At 35.5% G+C, this 18,788-nt stretch overlaps 1 protein-coding gene across 2 annotated transcripts; it reads right to left on the minus strand.

Annotated features, from left to right (window-relative positions):
• Positions 1-1,649: 1,649 nt before the first annotated feature.
• On the minus strand, positions 1,650-13,680 carry LOC110034315 (hydroxyproline O-arabinosyltransferase 3-like). Of its 2 annotated transcripts, XM_020738594.1 has the most exons (8): positions 12,586-13,677; positions 11,108-11,175; positions 10,816-11,017; positions 6,623-6,720; positions 6,237-6,306; positions 5,709-5,780; positions 5,488-5,601; positions 1,650-1,787 (listed from the first exon to the last, which is right to left on the minus strand). In XM_020738594.1, the coding sequence occupies exons 1-8, from the start codon at positions 12,991-12,993 to the stop codon at positions 1,722-1,724; spliced, it is 1,098 nt and encodes a 365-aa protein (XP_020594253.1). In that variant the 5' UTR covers positions 12,994-13,677; the 3' UTR covers positions 1,650-1,721. The 2 variants fall into 2 exon arrangements, with proteins under 2 accessions (XP_020594253.1, XP_020594260.1); XM_020738601.1 differs by lacking the exons at positions 6,237-6,306; positions 6,623-6,720 and having other exon boundaries at positions 12,586-13,680.
• Between the last annotated feature and the right edge of the window lie 5,108 nt (positions 13,681-18,788).

Below are 18,788 nucleotides of genomic sequence, written 5' to 3' on the forward strand. Positions count from 1 at the left end.
TGGGTTTGAGTTTACGTGTAGGTGTTTGTGCTAGGTATTCTTGTAATTTTAAAATAATAATCTCATTTGAGTGGCATGGTGAATATTCTATCATGCAATATTTTTATTAATGTTTATGCTTTTAATCTTTATATTGTTGTTGTTTGATATGTTTTTTAAGGGGCGATTACATGTAGATCACCCGAAACTTGTTATTTACGAATCAACCACTTTCTTAAATCTATTTTTCAAGTTCTCACTCAAACATCAAAATTCATGATAAAGTCGCAACCAATATTTTTAATTATTATCAAATTCCCAATAGATTGATGTGACACGTGTAAATACGTTAGTTTGATAATTAAAAAAAAAAAATCACCCGAATGCTTAATTTATAAATATCAATTTTTTGGTTGGTATATATGTAATTATCTCATTATTTTTACTATTAGTGCATTTAAATTGATTAATTTTTCACACAAAAATAAATACTCTCATTCTTAATCCTCATGAATATGTTTAAATTATAGGGCAGAATCAAGCATGAGACCTGATCAGAACATTCGTAGCATATTCAAAAGTACATGAAGACAATTGATTTGATCAATCTGGCAAGACAACTCAGAATACACGTTCTGCCGACTTCAACTAGTTCATTAAGATAATGTGACAGATATCAGTTCAAGTAGAACAGCTCTTCTGCTCCGCGTACTCAGATCAATTTGTCGGACATCTTTTTGTCAGTTGTAAGTCTCATCTGGTCTTGAGTTTGATTCCCCCCGAGTGTAGGGTGTAATTCTCAAACTATAGACGCATGAGCAATGACTGAGACTCGTATAATAGCCTCCATTCATTCCTTACAAAAAAAAATAGAACAATTCTTCTAATCAAAGTGGTGGGCTCACTTAGCATTACATTATTTCACATACATTACTCCATTCACCAAATAATTCTTTACAAGCCAAACATTAAGAGTTCGTTTGACATCATTTTTATTCTCATTTTCACTATTATTTTTTAAAGCATATTTGCAATTATATATATATATTTTCTAAATAATTAACTTTATTTTAAAAATATTTGAAACATTTGTTTCGAGTGTTTTTAAAATAATTATCACGCCTAAACATATTTTAATTCAAATCAAAATATAAACAACACGAAATAAGAAAATAAAAAATTGGAAAATAAAAAAATAAAATGACCTCAAATATGCCATAAATCATTTAAATAAATGAAAACCTAATTTTTAATAAATTCAAGTAAAAAAAATAAATAAATAATAATTAGTGTCAATGTATTGCTCAAAATGTTATTGTTTTATGAGTAGCATATGACACATCAATGATATCACATTTATGAAATTTTATATATCTAATTTTTTTTTAATATTTTATATAAATCACATCAAAATATAAATACAAAAAATTCATTATATCAAGTTAAACATATTAATTTTTAATATAATTTATAATTTTAATTATTATTTCTAAAAAATTACCAAATTCAGATTGAAATCAACAATCAAATGTCACCAAAAGCAACTAAACTTTCTAACTATGCAAATAATCATAATAATAAATCATTTACATCCATACCCTCAATTCTTATGGACTTACATATCTTAAATAAATTGGGTGGTATATATGTAAATGCCAAGAAAATTCAAATTTTTTTTTTGCAAGAAAATGTTAGATCAATTGATCGGTGTATCTGCACTCCTTGCAGAGTCTACCGCTCATCTACCTTCCCTCTTCCCAATCAGGAATGTTAGCAGTAGCTTCATTCACCATTTTCACAAGGGTTACCTGCAATAACCACAGGTTAGAATATTTAACTCGAGTTAATCAAACAAGTTCGCAAATTTTTTGCGTCTTTTTTTTCGCGAAACCGGTGCAAACTTGTGTATGTTTATTTGCAGGATGAGCGCTCGAACACAATCCTTTGGAATGCTTCACTTTGTTTTCAAATAATATGCCATAAGGTCGAGCGCGCAATTATAAGAAAGTTGAATGCAATTTGCAAAAAAAAACAACTAATTAAATAAATCGAAGGCATTTCTCAATGGACACTAAATTCATTGTAATGACATTTATGGTTAATTGTACTTATTGATTATGATGTTAATTGGGACTTGGTTCAATTAATTGAGCTAATTCAATCTAATTTTAAGAGCTGAAGTCCTAATTAAGTAAATTAGCAATTAACACAACTAAATTAGCCTGCGTCATAACCATTAACTATTACCGGGGACTTGATTATGTCAATCAAACAATCTTAACCTTTATGTGTTAGTGTTCGCAGATGCGTGTGCTCCTGTGTGCGCGCAGGTGCACTTGGTTGCAGATGCGCATGTGTACGCGCGCGCGTGTGATAGAGACGGGATTTTAATAAGCCTTATCAATCACTTCGAACAAGACTAAGTGTCTGTTTGGGGCAGCTGCAGGTTATTGAATAATTTTGCTGATAAGCTGATTAAAAAAAGCTGATTAAAAATAATCTACTGATAAGCTAGGTGCGGTGGCTATTACAAATTTTTATTTTTTTGGAAAAGTCATACCGCTGAAAGCTGCCATCACATCTAAATATGTGCGGTGTGAAAACGTTGTTTTAAGCGTTTTCAAAACGCATAAACTGCCAAAACGTAATTTACCCAAATAGGTCAGGTGTGTTTTCAAAACGTCACCGCAACAAATAAACTGCCCCAAACGGACCCTAATTAGGCTTAATTTTGGGGTGACATGCAAATGCTTTTAATTAATGATTTGTTTGGAGCAACTAAAACTCATTAAAAAGCAACTATGAAGTTGTTGAATAATAATCTGATACTAAAAAAATTACAGTAGCTATTATAATTATTTTTCAAATCAGACCGCGGCTAAAAAGCTATCGCCACACCAAACCAGGAGTGATAAGAAAACACATATTTCAGCAACAACTTTTTGAAAAAGTTATCAAAACACAGTTTACCCAAACAGACAAAATTATGGTGCAGTGCCACACAGCCCCAAATGGACCCTAAAGTTATTTGTTCATATGTTCAATCAAACAAAACTAACCAAACTTTATATTATGAGACTAAAACCTTACTAATACGGGTGAACATAATTGAGAAATCTACATGCGATAGCACACAATTCTTATATATTTATATATCACACACTTAAAACTTTCATGTTTACATGCAACAACCTAGTGCTTTAAACTTATGCATAAAATTGCATATTTTACTTTTTAAAAAGTGATAATAGTGCTATTTTTTATGTGATATTAAGGATTTGAGTGTTGTGCGTAAATATGAAATTTTAGTTGTGAGATATGTAAATACGTAAGAATTGTGTTATGTATTTGAATGCCCCAACACGAGGTCGAAGGAAAGAGAAATTGCACCTTGGGTTTCTAATTATTTTGAAACTGTGGAATTGTGAATGGGGGCTTGTTTAAATACATATTAAAGAAGCATTCACGGTTTAATTGATCCTATGGAAGTATAGAACATTAGTTTATGTGGTTCATTACATAATAACTAATCTAAATATTGAAGGCATTTTTTGCTTATTTAACTAAAGCAAAGCATTAAATGATAAAAAATGGGGATTTCCATACATACCACATAAGTTTTATGTCTTGACATTTCTAACATCTAATTTTTTATGTTTACATACACAATACTCAAATCTTTAATATCACTTCTAATGACTTTTAAAAGTAAAATGCATTTTTTCATGCATAAGTTTATGGCATCTGATATATCATCGAAAATTATTTTAATCATACACGAGCCTTGGAGCAGTTTGAGCCGAAAACAATTCCTAATACGGATTCATGATCATCCAACCTCCGATTTCATCAAATTTGTAATCAAACTGAAAGGCACTCGACCAAAATAACTCTACAAGACAAATCTAGTTACTCTAAACTTGGTCCAACTTGGGTTCAATTAAGACAGGTCGAATGGTTAAATGGATTTCACATCTGACAAGCTTAAAATCAAATCGAGCGTCTCGACGAGACGAATCCAATGAATCCAAGATCACTCAATTATGCATCATTAAGACATTTAATATTTATAGAACGTCATCTGATCAAGGGAATTACTTTAGGTCATCTAATAGAGTTATCCATATTCATGCAATATTTACAGATGATGTCACCCTCAAAATCTATAAATAGAGCCCCACTATCATCATGAGGGGAGGCCTAGACCTAGAAGAGAATGCTAAAGGAACTCCAAAGCCTTGAGGATTCCCAAGCTCCACCACCATCATACTGCCGCCATAACCATATCACCATCATCGCCACATGACCACCACTACCAAGTTATCACCAGCGTCCGATCACCTCTTCTGATCAACGCTGTCGAGCCGCCGCAATTGCACGACCAATGCTGCCTAACCACAACCGTCGAGCTGTCGAAGTCGACACTAGACTACAACTGTTTGGCCACCATCGTCGAACCATCAAAGTCGACACTGGACCACAGCTGCCTGACCACCATCGTCGAGCCTCCGTCGCCCCCGAAAACTTGTCTGGTCAATGTTGTTGAGCCGCCGACATTTACGGACCACCATTGCTTGTCCGCCGTCATTTGGCCCCCGCCACCATCAGGCCACTGTTACCCAGCCACCACCATCTGGCCTCCACCACAGCTGCCCAACCACAGACATAGAATTGTTGCCACTGCTGGTTCATTGTTGCCCAACCACTGCTACCTAGTTGCCGCCACCGTCGGACTGTCGTCGCCCAGTCTTCACCATCCGGCTACAACCGCCACCCAATCACTGTCACCACCATCGGACCACCGCCATGTGACCACCATTGTCGTTGTCGTCAGATCACTACTACCCAGCCTCCATCGCTTTTGACATCGCACCCTCACCATCACCGCCAGACAACCACCGTCATCACCGTCGGACCTCTGTTGCCCAACAACCGTCGCCGCCACTACTGTCGATGCTAACATCATATTTTCTGGCATTAAACCTCTACCGTCGGGTTTTCTTCGTAGCACTTGGGTCACGGTCACCTCCTCAGCATTTTCTGACACTTTTCTAGCGAAATTCACATCCCACTCATGTAATATTGCTCATAGGGATTCAAAGGCTGAAAAAGTCTTGTAACTTACATTGACACAGCAGAATTATCTCAACTTGGATAGACCCCGTGATTTTTTCCTCTTCGGGTTTTCCACGTAAAAACCTCAGGTGTCCCTTCTATTATTTTATTTTAATTTATTATGTGTGTGTCTGTGTGTCTTAAGGTCCCCATTTAGTGGGATAAATGTTTGTTATTGTTGTTGTTGTTGTTGTGGTAGCTGTGTATACTGGATTTTCATATAGCACAAAGGCATTAATATATCACTCAACCGTCGTGAATTCTCCAGCACACAATAATACCAAAGTGTTATAAATGTAAGTATCAAACTTTAGAATGTTAGATATATAAATGCATAGGAATTGTGTGGTATGCAAGTAAATTTACTAAAAAACATAAACCGCTTCGACATACCACACTTTCAGGAACTCTAGGTGGGGGCAAGGGAAGGTTTCTCGGCGGCGGACCTCGAATATATGATCTCTTGTCAAAGCGCCATTCCCCAATCCTTCCATAAGTCAGCTCGCCCTTTTCGAAATGAAATTTCATGATTCAATTCAATAAAACTGAATAAATGTAGGATATGTAATGAACAAAAATCAATGAAATAAATATTATACCAAGAAAAAATATACCTTCAATGAGTAGTCACAGCCATAAGTGTAGTGGATAATAAATGAATTTGTTGTTTTTAAGTCCCAAGGAGGCTGAAATGAACCATTAGAAGATATTTTAAAAACGGCCCAACTCAAAAAAATTAAAAAAAACATGTTAATTTATTTTTATAAATAATAAATAAAAATATTTTAAAAAATACACTAAACAAACATATTTTTCAAAACAAAAAACAAAAATAAAATAAAATAAAACTAATCCCGAAACATTAATTGGGGCAGCTTATTTGGTGCGGTGACATTTTGAAAACGCACCTGACCTGTTTGGGTAAATTGCGTTTTGGCAGCTTATGCGTTTTCAAAACACAGAAAACAGCGTTTTCACACCGCACCTATCTAGATGCGGTAGCAGCTTATTTGCAGCGGTATGGCTTTTCCAAAAAAAAGGAAAAAATTTGTATTAACAACCGCACCTAGTTTATCAGCAGATTATTCAATAAGCAGCAGCTGGCCCAAACAGACCTTAAATCTGAAAATTTTGCATTATACCTGTATCATGAAATTTTTATGAAGAATGTGTCTTACTCCATGAAATGCGCTTGCAATAGCATAAGCATACCTATAATAAACAATTGACATTGGCAGATAACCAATCAATATAAACCATTATGTTGCTGCCAAAAAAAAGGAAATTTACATATGCAGCACACTATTCTTATGTATTTACATATCTCACCCCTAAACTTTCATATTTATATACATAGCACTTTGCTGCTTTAAGTTTTTTACCTTTAAAAAATGATAATAGTACTACTTTTTTACGTGATGTTAAAGATTTGAGTGCTGTGTGTAAATATGAAAGTTTAGGTGCGAGATATGTAAATACATTAGAATTGTACACTCTGTGGAATAATGGAATAACTTTCAATCCTCACATTTCAAGCACCCATCCAAAAGCTTTGTCAGATTCTGGATCTTCTTTCATTCTCAAGGAGATGTTCATCCAGGTGGGAGCAATTTGTTCCAGTTGGGACTGAGTAGGTGTTAATGGAATAATAATGTTAAGGAAGATTTACATAAATACGACGCAATTTTCATGTATTTACATTCCAAACACCTAAACTTTGACTTTTACATACATAACACTTTACCTAATGCATGGAAAGGTATAATTCACTTTTAAAAGTTAAAATGGTGATATTTTTTATGTGATATGAAAGACTTCGGTGGTGTAAATATAAAAAAGCAAGGCTTAGGAGTTAGATATGTCAATACATAGGAATTGGGTGGTAAGTATGTGAATGCCCCTATTGTTAGTTCTGATAACGGTACTTCTTGTAATAACATACAAGTAACTACTTAATGATGATAATTAATGTATTTAGCCTTTATTAGCCCCATGCTCCAATTCTATTGATATAATTATAAAAGGTGAGATCACTTTACAGCTTGAAATTTTCATTCCAGTCTCATTTCTTATCTCTTTCTCTCTCTTTTCAATTTACTGTCCTTTGTCTTCCTCAAGCCAAGTTTACCCTCTTTAATGGTTTCAGAGACATAGCTTCATCGCATCTTCCAAGAATTTCCTTCCTCCGTAGATTCGCAAGGAGCAGCCCCATCTGATTCCTTTGTGCGAAACGAGCCCTCTGGCCTTCTCCCTTTCACGAATGACACAGCAGAGAGCCATCCTTTTCCTCTTGGAAATGCAAAGCCACAGACCAAAGACCTGTCCCATCACTCGGTCTCTATTGTTCACCCGCACAAGCAGCTCTCATCCTCTCTATTGTTCTTTATTCTTCATGCGCCGGGGCGAAGAAAATTGAAGGTCATTCTTCCTCTTCCTCTCCATCCATTTCTCCAGTTCAAGACCTCATGGCTCTGTCGTTGTTGTTATGGAGGACTAAAGCACCTCAGCTCTGAACACTGGTCTGCCTTCGTTGAACATCGCAGATAAGCTAATACCTCCATCTATTAAATTCTCTAACATGCACACCATTGTGAATACCTCTCTTTCCACCAAAAACTACCCTTTATGGAGGTCTCAGGTTATGAAGATTATCAAAGTCAAGGAACTATTTGGATTCTTGGATGGGTCAATCTCTTGCACCCAATTACCTTACTCAATGTTGAAGGTGTAGTTTTGTCAAATCCAGCCTTTACTTTTTAAGTATGCTTCTCGATCAACACCTTGTCATTGCTAGTTTCTCCACTATCTTTGTTGTCATCCTTCCCTATGTTGTGAATCTTGAATCGTACAAGGATATTTGGCTCATCAGCCAAATCTATCATAAGAAGGGCCATGTTGCTACCAAATATTGGCATAGAACCAATTTGAAGTATCAACCCACAAAACCGTAGGAGAAGACAACCTTTCTTCTATCGCTTCTGATGTTTGATTGGTACCTTGATTCGGGAGTTACAAAACATCTTACAACTGATCTTGACAAACTACGGCAGTACACAACATATACTAGTACTGATCAAGTGTTAGTTGGTAATGGTGAATTCATTCCCAATACATAAAAACTTGCTTCCAACTGCCAATCAAAAGCTCTCTCTCTTTCAAAAATATTTCACACACTGCATATTTCACATAACCTTCTTTCCATTTCTCAGCTAGCAACAATAATTATTGTTCCATCACTTTCGACTCTAATGGCTATTGCATCAAGAACCGGTATACTCAAGACATTATATTGCAAGGGTCATGTTAAAATGGTCTCTACCTTGTAACATCTTCAACTCACACACTTCTTTCCGCCTCCTCACATTCAGATCTTTGACCTAGACAACTAGGGCATGTAAACTCTCATTCCACGGACGTTAATTCTCGAAAAACGTCATAGCTTTTACTTTCTAGCAAATGCTCCTTTTATAATTATTATATTACTGCTAAGCACCATCTTCTTTCATTTTTACTTTCCAATAATCACGCTTATAAATCTTTGGAATTAATTCACTCTGATGTTTGAAGTCCCTCCCCTTATTTTTTATTTCAAGGATACAAATATTATGTGTTTTTTTACTGATGATTATTCCCATTATTCTTAGCTATATCCTATGACATACAAAACTGAGTTTTCTCACATATTATTAAATTCAAACAAAGTGTTGAACTTCAATTCTAAACTCGTATGAAAATACTAAGAATTGACAATGGCGGTGAGTTCAAGAATCATATGTTTACACAATATCTTAACACTCATAGCATTATTCAACAAAACCTCGTGCTTACATACCCCTCAACAAAATGGGTTTGTTGAACGTAGTCATAGGCATATTCTTGATACTACACATGCCCTTCTTGCACATTCACACCTTCCTCTCTCCTTATGGTTGGAGAATGCTTTCACTGCTACATACTTAATAAATTGCATGCCCTCCACCATAACTCATAATAAATCACTCTATCAAATGTTGCATAACACTATCCCGAACTATTCACATCTTCTTGTTTATGATCGTGCTTGCTACCCATGGATCCCACCCGTTCACCGAAACAAATTGCAAATACTCTCTGTTTTTTCATCGGTTATCCTGATCGCATCAAAGGGTACAAGTGTTTTAATCCCAATACTGGAAAAATCATCTTCAGGGACGTCATTTCAATGAACATTCATTCCCTGTAAAGTTGCTCATTTTGAAGTTTCTCCACATTAACATTCATCTCCATTTCTGCCTATCACATTGCTACCTATCAGTACACTCAATAAATCCTCTACATCAAAATCAACCCCCTCTGAAACCATCTTCCTGAAAACACACATCATATTACCCCTTCATCTATCTCCCTTCCTTTTGGCTCTAGATTACCTCTTGAATCCTCCACATATTCGTTCACAAGCTTCCTCATCTAATCCCGAACCTACTCACTTAATTTTTCCTCTCCCATATCATCCCATGATCACTTGATTAAAATTCGGGCATATCCCACCTAATCGTTGGTTTAATCTTCATCATATCATTGTCCAAGGCATTGAACATCATATCAAACATTATATGCATCCTGTCAACTACTTCCAGAACCTTACTCTAACACATCCATATCTCATCAATATCGTCAATCAACACTCACAACATCTTCATAAACCTTTAAATGTCCATTTTCAACATCTCAAATAGGTTCTACGATATATCAAAGGCACTCTTGATCTCGGGCTACCTATTCAACCAGGTCCAATCGCTCTTCGTTCTTATTCTGATAGTCGGGCAATTGATCACACTGATTGTAGGTCTTTCATATGAAACTATTCTTATCTGGGCAATACTCTCACCTCCTGATAGTTGGGCTACCTATTCAATCAGGTCCACTTGTTCTTCGTTCTTATTCTCGAGCTACCTATTCAACCAGGTCCACTCGTTCATCGTTCTTATTCTAATAGTTGGGCAATTGATCGCACTGATTGTAGGTCTTTCACAGGAAACTATTCTTATCTGGGCAACACTTTCACCTTCTGGCAAGTTAAGAAACAACCGACAATTGTTAAATCTTCTATCGATGTTGAATATAGAGCTCTTGCATCTATGGCAATGGAAGTTATATGACTCCGATGGTTACTACATGGGATCAAAGTCAATATTCAGCAACCAACCACTATCTATTATGATAACATATCTGCAATGGCGCTGGCTTAAAATCCGGTTTTCCATGCAAGGACCAAACATATCGAGATTGATTATCACTTTGTGCCGGAACGCATTCTATCTAAGAAGTCAATGTGGTTTATATTCCTACCGCTAATCAACCTGCATATATATTTACCAAACTCTTGCCAACACCTCAATTTATCATGCTGCGAGATAAGCTGACACTATCTAGCGATATTATCAGCTTGAGGAAGGCTAATACTAGTTCTACTTATAATAACATACAAGAAATTACTTAATTATGACAGTTAATGTATTTAGCCATTATTTTAATTTATGTTTCACTGTTCAGACTATATATATCCCCATGTACCTATTCTATTGATATAATAATAACAACAGAGATCACTTTACAGCTTTTATTCTTTCCTATCTCATTTTCTTACCCTCTTTCAAATTCACAGCTGTTCAAAGGAGACGGAATTTATCACAACAACAGGGTGCCACAAATATATGTAAATATTAGTAGGATAAAAGTTACCTTCTTTATGATAACAGGAGAATTTCCAATGGGGTCAATATCTGTGACAGGACCTTTCTCTTCAGGGTAGAACTTCCTTATTATTTTCTCATTCTCTGAAGGTTTAATATAGAAAAATGGAAATGCTGCTGGTTGGTCTCCGCGGGACAAATTTGGCAAAGGTTTAACAAAAATATGGTCTGGTTCTGCCATTAGTATGTATCTGCAAATTTAAATAAACAAGCAATGTTCAGTAAATGTGGCATTGAAGCAGGAAAAAAATGGCTTTTTGATAAGGTTGAAATATACATACTCTTCCTTGATCTTCGCCTTCTCGAGCCATTGAATGAATGCCCATGGTCTGTTTAACACAACATAACCCTACAAGAAAGACCAGAAATGCAATATGAAGTCAGCAGCAATTCTTCACTTGTAATTCTTTCTTCTTTTCGAATCGCGAGCATTTTCTCCTCTGCCTATGGCTTTTCCGCCTAAAATTTCCACATAAATCTAGGTGGTTTTTAATTTTTGTTTGTAGTTTTTTTCTTATTATTCTTTCATATGTTTTTATACAACAAACATCTATGCATACCACTCAAATCTTTAACATCACATCAAAAGTATCACTATCATTATTTTTCTGAAAGTGAAATACAATTTTTTGATGCATAATTTTATGGCATCAAGCTGTTAGAAGTGTAATTATCAAACTTTGGGTGTTTGATAAGTAAATACATAAGAATTGTGGTATGTATGTAAATATCCTTAAATAAAAATAAAGATGCAGAATGACTAGAACCTCGAAGAGTCACAATTTGTAGGATGAAGCAGCATGATGAAGGGAAAAAAATAAAACAATTACAAAAATACAAAATTTATGATATACAACAACAACAACAATAACAACAAGCCTTTATCCCACTAAGTGAGGTCAGCTACATGAATCTTTTTTCTCCATTGAGTCCTATTGAGTGTCATATTTTCATTTAATTCTAATAGATTAAAATCATTTTTTTAGACAATAAACCCAAGTTTTTTTAGGTCTACCTCTTCCTTTCTTAACATAAGTCAAATCTAAAACAAAATCTAACATAAGTCAAATCTAAAACATCTATTCTCCCAACCGGATTATCAGATGGTCGATATATAATGTGACTAAACCATCCAAAACGACTCTCTCTAATTTTATCCACCACTAGAGCTACACCAATCCTATCACAAATATATTCATTTCGCATTGTCTCTAAGTATCAAGCCACACATCCACCAAGCATTCTCATCTCAGTAAAACTTAACTTTGTTTTATGCTTCTCTTTTAAAGGTCAACATTCTGCGCCATAGAGCATTGTCTCTGCAAAGTGATTAGCAATGGGAGAAGCTTTGTAATTGGCCCGTTTCACAATCTCACCGCCATCTTATAAAAGTTTCATTCAAGTCTAAGAGAAACTTTTCTATCGCACAATAGGCCCAATGCATTCCTCCATTTCAACCAACCAACTTGAATTCTACTAATAACATCCCCATTAATATCAGAATCGCTTTAAACAATAGACCCGAGATATCCAAAACGTTGCGCCTTTTAATGAGTTGATCACCCATAGTTATAACTCTGCCACTAGAGCTACTACAACTAAAATTACATTCCATGTATTCAGTTTTAGACTCCAAATATGCATGATATACCTAAACCAAAAAAAAAAATGGATTGAAGAAATCCTTATTTGAAGAAAATACAGAAGACCCGCTGAGAAAATCTGGAGAAATAATGTAATTAATGTGAAGATTTCTCACCTGATCCACACCAGCTGGGAGGGGATCAACCACAAAAGTAGGGATCTCTTCCATCAAATTATCCGGACTCCCTGAATGCAACACCCTTGTGAAACTTCCCATCTCCGAACCTTCCAAATCCTTCATCTTCTTGTACCAGTAGTACATTATCCGGCACTGCCACTTACTGTAAGGAGAATCGGTGGCAGTGAGAGCCACATGAAATCGCCTTCTCTGCCCCTCAGATTCCTTCGATTCATTGAGTCTCTGAGACACGGGATCAGATCGCCGTGAAAAGGACAAGGCGTCGCCCAGCTCTGCGGCCAAATCAGTATTCTGGTTGTGGATTACTAGAGTGACAAGATTATAAGTGGCGAAGAAGAACCCAAATCCAAGGAGGATTAGGAAGAAAGGAGACGGCTTGACCATCCTTCTTCTGTCAATTACTTCTGGGATTCAAATCCAGCCGCACGCATCTTCTATTCTATGTTTGTTGATTAGAAGTTCAGAGCTTCCTATAAAAGCAAGCTATGATGGGGATTCGGCACATGTTTGATGGATAAAGCGGTGTAGAAACGAAACATTTAGTGATTTCCGATCAGGCGACGGAGGAACGGCGCGAGGGGTGAAGGATTCGGCGGAAAGAGCCGGCGAGAAGGAAGGTTTCAATGGAGGAAAGGAGTCGGTGGATTAAAAACACTTGTGTCCAGCGAAAGCGAGCACCTTTCGGAGATCAAAAGTCGTACCTTGGAAGATGGAAGACCTGGGATGAAATGGGACGACAGGAAGCCAAGTGGAACTTTTTACCCAACCACTAAGCGTGTTGGATCGCGGAGAACAGATGGTGGAAGAGGTTGAAAATTGGAACACAGAAAGAGAAGAGAGAGGGAGGCGTTGGGGTGATGAAATTCTTTGCAGAGGGTTTGTGGTGTTGCACTTGCACCAGTTTAGGTCGTAATTCATTAATTGGGCAGGTAATGAGCCATTTATGTGTGTTAGGACGATGAGAGCTTGCAGCAGCATGACCTGATTACCTGAGATGGCTAGGGTTCTTAGTTCTTACAGTTCTGTTTACCAGGCAAACAGGTTCGAATTTGGCTCATTAATGATCAAACTGGCTGGGACGGCCAGGCAATCCCCTAGAGCAAGGATGTTGGGGTTTATTTTCAGGCAATTTTCTCGAGACCCGCTTGAAAGCAGCTGGTGGACGTCAGATATCTCCCGAATCAGTGGTTCGCCGTGTGGACGAGATTGAGGACTCCTTTGCTCGGTCGGTTGGGATCTGTCAGTACGAGGATATATGCAAGGTGTTTGTCTGGAGAGAATTGAGAAGGAGATGACCATTCTTCATCAAGAACTGTAGGACATCAGGGAGATATCACTTATATTCCAGGCCCAAGCTGAGACAGAATAGACGAATCAGTTTAAGTTTGGAGGAGAAGTTTTGCATAAGAGGTTGCTTCGGTTCGGATATGTCTCGGTTGGAGCGGCGACCCACCTATTACAATTTTTTTTTTCTTTTCGGACTAGCTTCCAAATGTTTCTTATAATTTGTGTAATTTGTGACATCTATTTTTGAAATATTTTTCTTCTCAATTCATGCGTTAATGTGAACTTTTTTTAGTGTGTTTATGAAATTAATGTAGAATTATGTTTTTAACACAGTGTGATGGTTTCACTTTGTTTGTTTCCTTATGTATAAGGGTGAGGGATTTAATGATGTTGTGCCTTTACTCCTTTTCAACTTGATTTTGTTCGTTCTCACTTTCTTTATGACCTGCTTCATGACTCTGAAATATTCTTCAAAAACTTTTGGTTCTGTCATATTGAAAGACCGATTGTTGATGACTCGGAGGGGAGTGGATTGGTTGTAGGAGACATGTGTCTTCGTCCCATCGTTATGCCTTGGGTCACTAGCGAGAATGAAAGAGTGGCCACTCTTTGGCATCGACCTCATTTTCTACAAAGATCAGTTCTGCTTCTGTCTTCGGTTGCCTTTCTGTTGGGAGTGTCAATCAATATAGAGTCATTCCCACTTAGATACTACCAAAGATCATAGTGGTTGTTATGACTTTCGTCATGTTATTTTGTAAGTCGATGATGCCCTAGTCCATAAAGCTTTTCAAATATAGGTTTTCAATTTGGGTCAGTCGGTATGGCTTCATTCAGTTAGTCTCGGTCAACAAGTTCTAGCTGTTGTTGCTGAAAAATAAAGTGAAGGATTGGATCTTTGGCTCTTCTTCCCGGGAGTGATACGTTCACTGTCACGTCTGGTAGCACTCTAGCCAAATTAAAGAAGAAAGTATCAGATAGAGTGTTAGTGGTAGCCAAGGACGTTGGAGGGCGATGGAGGGCGGCAACTGTCAGTTCATCAATATATCGACCTGACAACTGTTAACCAGGTGTTACAACCAAACGCCTTCTTGCAGAACTTTCATGAAGAAAACTTGATAACCTAAGAGCGTGCGTTCGAAACCAGATTGGATCGAAAATGCCTTGGAAGCATATCCACGAAGAAGACCTATGAAAGCAACTCACAAGTGTATTCAGACCTATAGAGAATTATCTGTTGATCGTCTCCGATGAGTGTTAGAATTGTTCCATTGCACCACGCATTAACTTGTTTTGTGATAATATGTGGAGAGTCATCGCCAACAGCTCATGTTGAATCGTCCTTGATGACCCATAAAAACCCTAAGATCCACTAAGTTCTGCTGGAAGATCTGTAAATACCTCCTGCCTCATGCAGAACATGTTGTTGAATCTGGATTGTTGTCTAGTAAGCAATTCTCCAACCCATTTGTTTCTGATAGAAGACGATGCGAAGCGCGGAGAGTGGTCAATGTACGTGTTGTAATACTCAACAAACAAGGAGATTGTTCCATTTCTTTGTGCCCGTCTTTCTTGGTCTAAATCCATGTTGATGTATATTGTACTAGTGTTAAGAAAAAAATGAATAAATAAATCATGAAGAAAGCACGACCCAAGCATTTCTTATGGATAAAAATGATGGCTTACGAATATCAAATAAGCATATCATAAGAAAATACAATAATGAAATAAAAGTGTCACAAGTAACTACAAATGAAATAAAATAGTCTCCCAGTCAATAGCAAGTTTCCTCAAGTTTCTCTGCCAGCATAAAAATGTAGTAGATATGCCACCCGTTTTTTTTGGCAATCGTTGTAAAAAAATATCTGTGAATTGAATCTTGAAGAAGCTCTACAGCAAAAAATTATAGCTTAAAATCCTACGAAATTTCCATATCTTCATCCAGAATTTGCATGACCTGCTTAATGGAAGTTGTATGAACTGTATGTGGGGCATCGTTAGAAGTACCTACCATATGTGATATCTAGTTTCTAAGGTAAGCAACTCTGCCTTTTTTTCTACCTTCTACACGAGGACGCTTAGAACAGTTAGTGGACTATATTTCGGAGAGTTCCGAGTTGTGGAGATTGGGCGAATCATCTGATAGGTTGAAGGCCACATTTTCATAGCTACCACAAAGCCTTATCTCACTTGGAGCGCATGCATATTTGCCTGTTGCGATGACTCCTCCAAAGTATCAATAGTTCGCTTCACTGGATCCCAACCGAGACCTGTTGATCCTCATTTCAAATTCTTCCAAATTTTTAAATCCTTCTTGAGTTGATCCCACTTGTTCTTCATTTGCATCCTGTCATACACTCTGTGTGTACTTCCTTGAAATTTGTGATAATATGTTGTCAACCTTCCTTATTGAAATAGGTCATAGGTATATTTCTCAGTTCAATCTTCTTAAGACAATATTACAAAATAATATTTTTGTATATTTTTCCCACAATGCTAGTGTATCAGTCTCTTTGGTTTTATTAGTCATTGTATTAATAAAGTAAAACAAATTACTTTAATAAAACAGCAAAAAAGTCAGGCTCCCTCACTTTTAACTCATGAGAAGACATGATACACATCATTTATTATTTTAAAAAATACAAATATGTGTAATTCTCAAAATAATCCCTTGATTATTTTGACATTTTTATAGATTTTTAACACTAAATAATCTCACCTGGAAAAAGTAAGTGACTTAGTTTAATAATTTTCTCTTAAATATGATGGATAAAGGATGGAGTTCTCTTCTCAAAAGCATAATGTCATTATGAGATCCATAAGAGAGAATTTTTGGGCCATCATTAAGGCATAACAAAGGCTTTTGAAGTATTTATATGGATGAGAAAATATTACGTCTCGACAACTGACGCGATACATCCAAGGAAAAAAATTGGGGGTATCAAGTTCGTTGTCCAAACGTAGTTTGATTTTCTCCATATGGACGTATAAGGAATCACCATCGATTTTTTAGGAGAAACACAACTCGAGCAGATGAGTAAGCAACACACTATAACACAAATAAAAATGTCTAGGCGGCATTTGGTTGTAACTTAGATTTATGTTAATACATCCTATAAATTCGGATTTATGAAAATTAGTGTGCAAAAGAGAGTTCGCGAGCGACAATGAAATAAATCTGCCTCGCAATCAATTTCAATAGATCTAAATTTATTTTATTTTTTTATGTTTGGTTGATTTTAGGTTAAATCGATCGCTAAATCTTATTAATAGTATGCTACCAAATACCGTCTTATGGTGTTCTATTTTAAAAATTAATAAGATATGAACTAGGTATACTTAATCCAAATAATTAAGTGTAATTAGCAAGCAAATATTACTCGATAAATTAATTAAAAATTAGTCCCAACTAAATTTTATAATAGCAATAATAATCAATTATTAATTTTTTTAGCTCATGCTTAGTAATTATTAAAACCCATGTAAATAATAATTACCAATAAATTAAATGTTTTCTCAAAATCGTATATTAAATTAGAGTAATATAAAAATATAATTTAAGTTGTTAATTAAACAATAGCTTATTGATGCACCAATATTTAAATGCATACTCTTGAAATGTCTCCATTTTCAATCCATAGCTCATCACCAAGTTATAAAAGCTCCTAATGAATAGGGCTGTCAATTTGGCTCGTTATTCGTGAACAACTCGTGTTCGGCTCGTTAAGCAGCTCATGTTCACCTCGTTCGTTAAGCCTAACAAGCCGAACACAAACAAATTTTGAAGCTCGAAATGTAAACGAGCCAAACACGAACAACAGTTTGTTCACTCGTGTTTGGCTGGAAATGGCTCGAAAAAAAAATTATATAATTTTTTATATAACAATATATTACATATATTATTTATATAATAATATATTATATATATTTATGTCTAAGTTTAAATCATAACACCTCATGTGGCAATGTGGTTAGTGTCTTCTTTTGTATAGATTTGATCCAGGTTCGAATCTCACCCTTTACATCTATTTTTCTCAATTTTAGTTTAACGAGTCAACTTTGAGTCGAACACGAACACGAATATTTAAATCGAACCGAACACGAACACGCTGTTCATGAACCGATTTCGAACACGAGCCGATTTCGAACACGAACTATTTCAAACGAACCAAACACGAGCCAAGCCTGAGCTCGCTCAAGCTTGGCTCGTTTACAACCCTACTAATGAATAGCTCATCATATTCACAATTCAACTAATACATGTGTACATTATAAATTACTTAATTAAAAAAACCACTAAATGACATAGAATCTTATTCTCATCAAATGACTAATTTGTCACCCCATAGCCACCCTAATGTAATAATAAACTTAAAAAATAAATAAATAATTAATTAATTAATAGAAATTATTAAATGATGTTAACTTATTAATTTAATTTAATTGAAATTAAATTTCATAAAAATCTACAAGTGAATATGACTCAATGTTGTTAATAATTTTAGAGTTTTGACGAAGAAGTTAAGCCAAAGAAAGCAGAAAGGGAATTTCAGGTATAAATTCTGAATTTTATATTTAATTATTATTTGTTTTAAGAATTTGTGTTAAGTTACAAAATAAGATTTAAGAAGTCTTATGAATTATCTTAGAGTGTGTTTAACTAAATTATAAAGTGTTAGTCTTAAGATTAAGAATAATTTAGAAAAGTAGTTAAAGTGATTAACAATAATTAATAATTTAATTAGATAAAAAGAGCAAATGACTTCTTGATAAAGATGAGCAAAAATTGATTTAAATTAGATAAATATTATGTGTTATTAACAACTAATTATGTCTAATATGTTATTATAGATTCAGAACGAGGATTAAATTTATTTGAGAAAAATGATAAC

Source organism: Phalaenopsis equestris, unplaced genomic scaffold (genome assembly GCF_001263595.1).
Source record: "Phalaenopsis equestris unplaced genomic scaffold, ASM126359v1 Scaffold000002, whole genome shotgun sequence".
NCBI classification, from domain to species: Eukaryota; Viridiplantae; Streptophyta; class Magnoliopsida; order Asparagales; family Orchidaceae; genus Phalaenopsis; species Phalaenopsis equestris.

Bases quoted from the DNA above. Each gene is read 5' to 3' on its own strand.
- LOC110034315 (XM_020738594.1), bottom strand. From the start codon at position 12,993: ATGGTCAAGCCGTCTCCTTTCTTCCTAATCCTCCTTGGATTTGGGTTC. The intron at 6,721-10,815 runs GTAACTTTTATC...ACACCTACTCAG, and splicing joins CTCCTGTTATCATAAAGAAG to TCCCAACTGGAACAAATTGC. The intron at 6,307-6,622 runs GTGAGGATTGAA...TGTTTATTATAG, and splicing joins TTTGGATGGGTGCTTGAAAT to GTATGCTTATGCTATTGCAA.